This window comes from Haemaphysalis longicornis, unplaced genomic scaffold, assembly GCF_048455015.1.
Source record: "Haemaphysalis longicornis isolate Haplotype H1 unplaced genomic scaffold, Haemaphysalis longicornis Haplotype H1 scaffold_12, whole genome shotgun sequence".
NCBI lineage: Eukaryota > Metazoa > Arthropoda > Arachnida > Ixodida > Ixodidae > Haemaphysalis > Haemaphysalis longicornis.
The window spans coordinates 35564283-35575460 of record NW_027526225.1 but is presented as its reverse complement, the minus strand read 5'-3'; the positions used below and the strand labels follow the sequence as shown (position 1 = coordinate 35575460).

Genomic DNA, 11178 nt, shown 5'->3' with positions numbered 1-11178 from the left:
TTAGAGATCAGGAGTCTTTACTTTCTGACGCCTTTAGTGTCGACTCCGTTGTTGTGTCGCCTTGTTGTGTTGTGTCGCGTTGTTGTGTCACGGCGTAGAGACGACGTGCGCTCGTTCAAGTGGAAATCCAAGATAGCATTTATTCAATATGGCGTCGCCTTTTATAGTTGTGTCACAGCCCTCTGGTGGTAGACAATTGAAATGGTGGGGTCCAAAAACTCCGATACTACATATTCGACTCGAGCGGCGCAGGTTCAGGAACGGTCGGAGGTGAATCGGCGATGCCTTCACCTTCAGGCGACATGAGTGGGTTGTTTTGGCTGTTGTTGTTAATGATAATGATAACTGTAGAATAACTGATAAGTTAACTGTTGCGGCCCCGCCCGTGACCACATGACCAGCAAACCGGACATTAGGCTCCGATGTTTGTTCCACTTGTTCGCCATCGTCAGGAGCCTTATGTTCACCCCCGTCGGTGCGTTCACCTCTAAAGGTGGCGCGTATTGCTCCTGCGCTGCTCTTTTCATTAAAACAGTGAGTTCCAATTTTCTCTGCTATTCCGTGTTCCTATCAACCATGTTCTGTAACTGACATGTTCCTGACAACCTACAATCGAAGTATTTCCCGTTAAGAAATAACCCCGGTTTTCACGAATATGACTTCTTGTGCACCATCCCCACATCAGGATAAGCCGCGGCGGTGCTCAGAGACTAAGGCATTCTGCTGCTGAGCGCAAATACGGGGGTTGTACTCTCGACTGCGACGACCGCTTTTCTGATGCAGTCGACGAGCAAAAACGCCCGGGTGTTTGCGATTTCATCACAAGCTCAAGATTCCCAGGTGGTCAAAATAAGACGCAGGCTTCCTATACGGCGCACCTCATAACCTGTGCCGTTTTGACGCGTTAAACACCATAACCAATCAATCAATCAATCAATCAATCAATCAATCAATCAATCAATCAATCAATCAATCAATCAATCAATCAATCAATCAATCAATCAATCAATCAATCAATCAATCAATCATACGACTAATAAAAAATAAAAAATCCTATAAGTAACACCGAACGGAACCAGGAATAAAATGTGTAATAAACCACCAACCATGTACCACGCCGATCGTAACTCCTCAATAACGCACGGTTGGGAAATTAAAGCATTTATTCGCTGTAATAGCTAAGCGAACATCAGAGGCACAAAAATCAAATAAAAAAACTAAATGAGTTTCGCTATTAATAGCCGAATCTGGTAAATAAAGAAGTCCGAATGAAGGCGAACGTCGTAGGAATGCCAACTTATTTGTAAATTATTCTCGGCATTTCTGAACATATCTTTTTGCCACATTTTCCCCCTTAAAGATGAAACGCTCACGACTTCGACGCTGCATGATACTCGAAAGGTGATTGATTTGATTGTAGGGTTTAACGCGCCGACGCAGCGCAGGCGATGAGGCGCGCCGTAGTGGAGGGCTCCGGATTAATTTCGACCAGCTGGGGATCTTTAACGTGCTCCGAAATCTCGTACACACGGGCGTTTTTGCTTTTCGCCTCAATCAGAAAAGCGGCCGCCGCGGCCGGGAATCGAGCCCGCGACCTTGTGCTCAGCAGCGCAACGCCTTAGCCACTGAGCCACCGCGGCGGGTACTCGAAAGGTGACCGTGGTTGTAACCATAGTGTGCAAAGAAATTTTACGGAAATGATAGCGCTGCAAAGCAAAACAAAGCCGCTAATGCGATGTAACAGTAAGAAATCTGATGATTCCCTGGCTTTTCTTTCAAACAACGTAATCAGGTTGAGATTCCCGAAGTTGGAATTTTATGCTTAAGACCACTACATCAATTGTCTACTCATCTTCGTCCTTTGTCATCTCGGATAAACCACCGCTTTGATGGTTAATCTCCCTCAGAACGTATTGATTGATTGTAGGGTTTAACGCGCCGACGCAACGCAGGTGATGAGGCGCGCCGTATAGTGGAGGGCTCCAGATTAATTTTGACCACCTCGGTAATTTTGACCACCTCGGGATCTTTAACGTGCGCCGAAATCTTGCACGCACGGGCGTTTTTGCTTTTCGCCTGCATCAGAAAAGCGGCCGCCGCAGCGCGGAATCAAACCCGCGACCTCGTGCTCAGCAGCGCAACGCCTTAGCCACTAGGCCTCAGAACGTATTCCTGTTCGCTATCGGTCATCATATTCGTATAACTAATCACTTCTAAGAAGCCTGGTCTGAATTCCGCGTTCTTAAGATTTGCATCTTCCGGCAAATTCCCGTAGTAGGCACTGCTAGAGATCCAAGCTCGCGACGGCTTTCTGCACGACATATCTGCGTCGGCGGCGGAAGAGGCCTACTTATTCTCTGAAATTACGTCGTGCCAGGGCGGGTGCGGTTCGTCATTCATATTGCTCACTGTTCTCCTTGCGTTCTATTGTATGCTCCCGTGCACTCATCGGTTCTTTCCAACATGTCTCGCCTCGCTGAACCTTTGTTTGGCCTCACTCTGTCCCTTGAGAGACAGAATATCATTTGAGGGTGGCACAGCGTAAAATATCTCCGGGTCGTCGCCGCGGGCATTTGCAGAGGGTCCTGGTTCCGCCATATCTTTCTTGTAAGCCTTGGAAGCAAGGCGCCGGAGATGCATGTTTTCATCGGACAAGGATCCTACACCTCAATGGTCACGTTCCGCGGTGACAAAAGCCAACGCATCAACACAACCAAGGCCACACGGATGTGAGTTACCGTCCGAACCTCAGGACTTGGGTAGGTGATTGCTACTTTATAATTAACCTCACGGAGAAAAGCTCCACTTTAACAGAAGATTTCATTGATTGATTGTGGGGTTTAACGCGCCGACACAACGCAGGCGATGAGGCGCGCCGTAGTGGAGGGCTCCGGATTAATTTTGACCGCCTGGGGATCTTTATCGTGCGCCGAAATCTCGTACACACGGGCGTTTTTGCTTTTCGCCTCCATCAGAAAAGCGGCCGCCGCGGCCGGGAATCGAACCCGCGACCTTTTGCTCAGCAGCGCAACGCCTTAGCCACTGAGCCACCGCGGCGGGGTAACAGAAGAGCCGTTTCTTGAGAATGCGAAGTAACAACCAGCGATTACAACCGATATTCAATGTCATAAAATAGAAAGTGGATACAACGGTTTCTCACTCACTCGGAAGCAGTGGTACGATCTCCCAAGAGAAAAAAAAAAACGCACGCAAAGGGGGGAATTCCAAATGCATGATGGACTTTAGAAGACATAGAAGTTGGCGCAGATTGCACTAGTCATGCAGGGCTAGAGAAACAGGAGAGCTGGCGGCCCTTCTCCCTTAATCGAAGACCCGGTGATTGCACCTCGAAAGGATTTTCCGAATTCCCACTGAACGTTCTCCATAAATGGCACGCCCGCATCGTTTGCCTGCAGGCTTTCACATCTATCTCAAAGTGAACCACGCTCGAGATCCGGCTGTAAGCACCTCCGCGAACTCGCCGTCTGCACGCCACACTTCATGCGAGAACGCACGTGAATTGGTGAGGAGAACAGCACGTGAGAGATTATGCCTGGAACCCTGAGTAGATTGTTCCTGAAGGTCGAGCTGGCTGTCGCGTGAACGGATGGTGGGGTGGTCTTTACCAGCTCGGAGCAATGGACACGGGGAAGCCGTTGACGTGTTTAACAACATACATTTAATGCACACACAAAAAAAAAACACTCAGGCAAAGCACTCAATATTTAAACTACACACCCGATAAACAATCAAACCTCAAACTAAATATCACAAATACAGTTAAAAGCAAAACACCAAAAGATTCTACAGTAAAGTCCTACACCATTATCTCAAATACACTTAATCTATCACCTTCAAGGTTATCTGTCTACACCTACAACTCCAAAGTTGTGTCCTATGAATGCGTCCCTATTGGACTGGCCTACCCCATCGTCGGCGCTGACGTGTCGCATCCTTGCCTAGCCGCGGCTCGGTGGTAGCCGTCCTCTTCTTGCTTCGTCGGTGCCGGCGTTCGATGCGCGCGGTCACTCGCTGGACGACGTGGGCTCCGTGCGTCCCGACGTATTTCCTTGGTGGCTACCCCCTCGTAGCCGCTCTCGCTGGAGGTCCTTGATGCCGGCGTTCGACGCGCGCGGTCATCCCTTCGGCGGCGTGCTTCCTCGGTGGCTACCCGCTGGTAGCCGCTGCCGCTGGAGGTTTCAGGCAGGCTCGGCACGAACGTCGCCTTTCGGGGCCGTCGAGACGAACTTCGACGGAGCGTGGACGTTGGCCGCTGGTGCCCGACCGATGCCGCTGGGGCCACGAAGACGCAGGTTCGTGGTGCACCTAGGATGACGGTGCCGATGCGAAGTCGGCCCGCTCCGCCCAGGCTCGGATGGCGTGGTCGATGGCCTGGCCGCGTCCCTCTGGCTCGTTCGTTGAAGCTCACGTGCTCCGGCCGCTTCCTGGTTGTCTGCCTCCCGTTGTCTTGCCTCCACCTTCTCTTTGTGCGCCCCGCTTTTATACCCTCTGGGCTCTCCCGTGGCGCACTCCCATTGGCTTCTTGCTTCCTCCCTGTCCTTATATGGCCATCTCGCCACTTGTCACCTGCGTGGCCTTCCCTGATTGGCCGACCAGTGTGCTGCCACCTTTGCCCATGATTCCTTCGTGCGTCGGCGCTGGCGCTTGCTGATCGGCGCGCTCTTGGCGCGCGCTTTAAATGGCCGTTCCTTTGTTCTTTTCTTGTCTGTTTTTCGGGGGTTTGATGCGTCCCCCTCTCAGGGGGTGCCCTGACACATGACACTGGCTAACGCGGGGCATTCCTGACAAGACGTGCGCTTATGTACGCTGAGTATTCTTTATTGATATTTGTAACAAGGAAATGTTTTATTCCGGGATACGCAAACATTTGAGTGACGTCATGTCCGACACGGAAGTGACGCCAGTACAATGAAGCATGCAGTCTCTAAAGGGTGCACCACTGCAGATACGTCGTTCTTGCGGGGAAGCAACCTTTAGTACTAAATAGTACGGTATACATAGGGTTTATTTTAACACGAAAGATTTTTTATGCAGGGATACACCAATATTTCAGTGACGTCATATCCGTAACGCAAATGATGCCGCTATACCTTTGTTTAGCGACCCGCCCGCAAGACGTCGCTCGCCAAAAACACCCACAAGACAACCGCCGACCCGCAACTCGTGCTCAGCTGCATGTTTCGCTGCACATTTCACTTTCGTGTTTTACCAATTCCTTACAGAAGAATAAACCACAATTTTTTCTGGTTACGCTGGACGGCGGAACATGAAAGCTCGAACAGCTCTGTTGTAAATCTAGCCTTAACGCTGACGCCAGCGTCAGCAGCGACGGTGTCGTAACCGAGAGAGCGAAGCAAGAGGAAAAACAGCGAAGGAAAGGGTTTGAAAAGTGTGAGCGGGAGGGCGGCGCGGCAGAGCAGAAGCGCAGCACAGCTTCGTGCGGCCCACGGACCTTCGGCGCGCTCCTCGCAACGTGGCTCAATCGAACGACGTGACATCTACGCACCAAAACGGAGCAGAAAGTGGGGCGAAGTGTGACGCGGAGGGCGCGGCGCGGCCGAGCTGACGCCCAGCACCCGCTGTGGGCTGCTTGTGGTCCTTCCGCGTCCTCTTTGCTAGGTGGCTCATCCGAACCAATAACAATTTCGCGGAAGGTTGAAAGATGATTTACACGCAACATACTTGGCGGCGGGTACGCTCTGCGAGATAATAGGGAGTTTTAGCTGACCGTCTTTCACGGTCCGCTCCGCTCCGATAGCAAGCGGAAGCGCCATTGCGCTTGCGTGGCGCGCTTGGCCGCGAACGGCATTGGCTTTCGTTGCGCTGAGCGGGCCGCCGATACTGGAGCGGAGCGTCGAAAACGGTCAGCTAAAACTCTCTATTGGCAGAGTAGCGAGCGCCGCCGTGCGGTCGCTGACTACGCGATCAGTTCCTGAGAGGCAGCCGATCTGCGCCGTTACCTAGAAGAGTGCAGTTCGCTCTGCGGATAAATTCCGCAGTAGGGAGTACATAATTTTTCAGTGTATTTTTTCTTGCGCAGACGCTGCACCGAAGAAATTAATATCTCATAGGCACACAGCGGTTGTCTCCAAGAGATTTATTCTCGATAGGCCTCCACGGAAGAGCGAGTTCATAACGTGCTTCAATCTTTGTAATAGTGGATTCGAATTGCCCTAATTCTGTCTTTTTAAACATGCCTTCAAACGTTTGCAGCACAATGGGCGTACACTGCTGTGTAATTTCGGGCTGGTCTGGCACAATAAGACAATTTGGCCGCGGGTGGCTCGGACATTCCCCATTTATTCCCATGCATTCTTTGCCCTGCTTAAATATTTCGAACACACCCTCCACACAAGCTGTAAATATGTATCTATATGTGTGATGTGTCGGCCCAAGGGCGCCTGAGCCCAAACGGCGCTAAGGAAAGACAAGCTGTAAACAACTGCGGAAATACTGTGTCCCCTTGCCGGATACACTTTGTATGGGAAACTTTGGAGTTGTTTGAGGGAACCACATAGTTTATGTGTATCCGTCGTATTCATGTTCAAAAAGTGCAATATATTGCTTGTCGGCTCCGTGATCATGGAACACCTTAATTTCTTGCAATTGGACACTGCGCTAAATTCTGTTGCCATGCTCTGCCAAGTAGAACGGTGTATTATACCCTGAATCTTTTTCGATTATCAGGTTGATAGCGTGAATATAGTCAAAAGTGAAGAATCCTTTCCTAAATCAATGCCTAAACTCGTCTGGTTGTCGTGGCTGTTGAAGGTCGAAATTCGCACATATGCTGTGGAGAATTACTTGTGTGTATAACACTTTACAATTCTGTGCGTTTATTTCCGCCCAGCCAAGGCAGCGTCCGCGGAAACGGCATAGCTCTAAGATCATTCCAAGCACTTTTCTGGTAAGGTAAAAGTGTATCTGTGGGGCGATCAAATTCACATCGCCTTCGTAACGCGACAGACCCAGGTTCAATCGCGATCGGAGAACGTGATGCAGTAGCCGACTGATTTTTCGGACTTGGAGGGGAACGAAAAATGTTGCGATTAAAAGAGCAGGGCGAAAAATCCGCGCATCGAAAAACAAACATACATTTATTTCAATATGACTGAAGAAGTCTCGTACGGTTGCTTGCTTATATTCCTTCTTCGTGTGCGAACGTCTGCTCGCATCTCTGGAAGCGTAAAATTTTATTCGTATACATTGGACAACAACGCCAAAGCGTTGAAAATGTCTTGCGATGAGGGTTGCGGGCTGCCGGGAGAGTCTTCGTTGGAGTCAGAGTTGCTTTGCGACAGTGGGGTCACTTCCCGCACGATCTCGTTTTCCATTAGCTCCACGCACGACACTTTTTCGGCACCAGGTGATAAAAAAAGTGGTGTCTGAAAAAAACTGGCCACATATGACCTGTTTCCGGTTTCGAGATTGCTTCCACCGCCGACTACATGCAAAATGATGGCCTTCAAGATGAAAGTTTCTTAGTCCGGCGTGAGTCAAGCAAATCACCAATTCGAAGCTAGCCAGGGGGCTTAAGATTCAAAATGGCATCGTCCTGGAGTCGCACAGTTGCTCTGTCGCGGAAAATGTTGTCCGAGAAATCGAACTTTTGGCTTTATTTTCAACGAAATATTCGTTGTTCATATACACTACTCTTAGAGAGCAACTGGGGGTTCCTCAGGAAAACCCGGAATATCCAGCAAGTCCACATTTTTGTAGTCCGAAAAAACGGTCAGCTTCTGTATCTTTTAAGAAACACCTGTTAGTGTGCCTGACGCCGTGATGGCATGCTGTTTTGCTCCGTGACGCCGGGTGAGGTCTGACGACAAGCAATGCTCCTAAAGTGCTCCGAACTTAAAAAGGAGATGCATAGGTACCACACACGCAAAAAGTACTGCACTTTATTCTCCAAAGCGTTAGCGATTTTGCCGAGTTGGTTTTCGTTTCTCAGTTCATCACAGCCAAAAATGTCTCGCATAAATGAGGGATGCATCCAGCACTTTCACTCGACGCTAGAGTACATGTGTAGAGAGTCCACACACGCAAGCGCAACCTCGTAGCAGAAGGCATATTGTTACTGCAAGAAATTACACGACGTAAGTAAAATGATGCAGTATTGATGAACACAATGAGGCAACCTTATTTTCCCAGTTGTCAGCGAGCTTTTACCTTCGAGGATTAGGACAGGAATAGGAGCCTAAACTAGAAGCTAGATAATTAATTTTTTTAAACATCCGCATCGCTTCATAGAAGGTACAGCTCTCTAACGAGATCACACATAAAGTGCGATAGAAGTATAGAATGTATGGTTAGTCGTTTACAAAGCAGGAATGAGGCCTTCCACTGATGTGGACGTCTGTTTCAAAGTATTTTGAAAAGTATCTTATAAAATGTTCCAATAATAGGAACCATTGGATGAAATCTGGGAAGGGCCAAACAATTCAATTCAAAATACTATCCCCGCTTCACTGACGTAACGTCGTGAACGCTTATGTTAATAGCGAAACTGTTTGGCGTTCCAGAATCCCAAGTCTGTGCTTCATAAAACTTCTCAAAGCCCGCAGATCTATTCGCACGAGCTAAGACTGCCTGAGTGGTTATTTGTCCATGCCAAGCTCTCCAGCCCGTTTCGTGCGCTACTTAGCCGATACAGGTTCTTCTCGAACGACAATCTATCGCACAGTTTACAAATCTACCGAAATTTCCTCGCATGCAACTCTCTTTTGAACCATCTATCGGCACTGCTGTTAGAACCTTGTTAACACAACTGAAAAGCGTCGACTACTCGGAGACGCGGGTTGAGTTCCGTCGTCATCGCTTAACTCATTCCTCTCCTCTCAACTGTACTCCTCATAACGGCGTTGGGCTTCCAAATGCCTTGATTTGAACTCAGGGTTCGTCGCAATCCTTTCGCGCTTGGCTTTGGTTTTTCCCGCTCGAAACCCGGGATCTTCCACTTTCTCATGCGTATTGCTTCGGAATTCCTTCCGCAGACATCTGTATTCGCCCTACGACGCCCTGTCCGTTCGCGCGCACACTTTCGCTGCCGCTCCCGACAGGCGGTTTCTTCTTTCGGAGAGCAAGCGACTTCACACATGTTAACACGAAAGCGTTTCATTTCGGGATACACAGATATTCGAGTAATGTCATATCCGTCACGGAAATGACGCCAGTACAACGACGCAAGCGGCGTGTAAAGAATGCACCCCTGCACGCACGGTCTTCTTTCAGGGAAGCATCCTTATGAACCAAAGAGTACTTTACACTTAAGCTTGTTCGTTTACGGGTTTTGTATTTTAATACGAAAGTGTTTTATGCTGGGATACACCAACACTTCACTGACGTCTTCCCGTCACGGAAATGATGGCAGTACACCTTTGCCGAAGTGACCCGCCAGCAGGACGTAGCTCGCTACGCACATCCACAAGAGAAGCCGCAGACCCGCAAATCATGTTCAGCTGCAGATTTCACTGCACATGTCGCTTTAGTGCTTTAGCGATTCCTATGACAGAAGAATCAACCATAGTTTTTTTCCAAACATTCCAGAAACAACTGTGGAGTTCATGCACAACCGACAAGGTTTCCAAGCCTACAGAGGGTGATTAGGCGGTTCCTGCGGCGAGGAAAGTAGGGAACAAGGCTGCTCAAAGCTGTACACTTTCAAATAACGTTAACGCGATTAATATATTCACAATTTTGCTCGTGTTATGCTGACAAGCAAGCTTTCCCCACGTTTACTGCTGCTTAGAGTATTTGTTAGAAAAACAACTCAGAGATAACTCCATGTGTTCAAGGAGAATTCTGCGAGACGAGCGCATCCGAACAGACCACGCGAACGGTTTCGCCATCCCTTCGTTTCGTTTCAGTCATGTACACGCTATTCCGCGGCGCGCTTCTCAGACACGACACGAAATAGGGTGCTAATATTTGGTTATCTTTAGCTGCAGACTATTTGGGTAACTTCCACTACTTTGCGATATTTGGCGCTGGCTCTCCCTCTTACTAAGTTACGCTCTATACACGACCCTGCGCCCTCGTTACCACGCTTCGTTCCATGAGAGCCTCGACCAAGAACGTATTGGGTGTTAAAATAGGTTAGCGAAAAAATTATGTTCATTTACAACCGAGCGCGACCGCATAGCTGTTTTATCTCAATAAAATTTGTTTTAAAAGTTTTAAGGTATGACATAACACATATAGCGCATTTTTGCGCGTAGAACCCGCACAGGAAATGGGAAAATTTCGGGCGTGAAGTGGAACTGCCGACCATATGCGTGGTATTTCCGTTGGTGCAGCTTCACCGCAGTGCGCGTTGGCCAGTCATGCCCCTACAGCAGTAGTAGCGGCTAAGCCACTGTTATCCCATTGACTGTGCTTATTTTGCCCACACGGCTCGACAACATACCAACATGAAAAAATGAATGCGGCAAGTGATATAGTAACGTAGTCAGCTACGTACGTTTTTTTGCATAAACAAATGTGTAATGTTGCTTCAGTGGTAAAGTTGCTTCAGTATATTCAGTGGTGGAAAATATGCGGGCGATACGCAGGGATATATTTTTGTTCTTCGAGGGAAAGAGGGGGTGACGGTTATTTGCAGGGGCGGATTATAGGCGCCAAAACGCGGTACTTGAGTTCGAGTGCGAAATCTGAATGACCTATAATTGCCACCAAGTGACTGACGGTAACAGCATGGTGCCATACAATACAGTCTGGGTGTCTCGCTTACCGAGTCGACGATGAACTCAACACGGCTGGCACGCACGTTCCGAACAGCACTGAAGACGTCCAGCTCTTTCTCCAGTTTCAACTGATCGCAGATTGCCGCAGAAACGCAGTATAGGCCAGACGCTTGGCATCCGTCACTGGAAAACCAGCCAAGACAAAAAATTTGTGACTTGGGGAACACCACAATACTATACGCACCAGTAATAACGCCTAAACAGAAAGTAACTGCATGCGCAGCACCTCGGCAGTTACTGTTCTGTTGAGAAATGTTTACCACATATTTTTCAGCCTACAGTCCTTGCAGTTGCCGAATTCTATACAAGGAGGAGGGCACTCGTCCTGTGCATGTACAAAGCAATGGTGTGCGAGTTGGAGATGTTCTGCACCATTTCATTCCAGCCGCACAAGAAATTTTTGCGCATCATCTAC

At 48.9% G+C, this 11178-nt stretch overlaps 1 protein-coding gene across 1 annotated transcript in view; it reads right to left on the bottom strand.

Moving 5' to 3' along the window:
* Window positions 1–7908: 7908 nt before the first annotated feature.
* LOC144161555 (receptor-type tyrosine-protein phosphatase T-like) overlaps window positions 7909–11178 on the bottom strand; it is a 203497-nt gene continuing 200227 nt past the window's right edge. The window contains exons 34-35 of the mRNA XM_077692208.1: window positions 10751–10886; window positions 7909–8098 (exon numbers count right to left, since the gene is read on the bottom strand). Of these exons, the coding sequence (XP_077548334.1) occupies window positions 8096–8098; window positions 10751–10886 (139 nt within the window). The 3' untranslated portion in view covers window positions 7909–8095. The remainder of the gene's footprint in view (window positions 8099–10750; window positions 10887–11178) is intronic.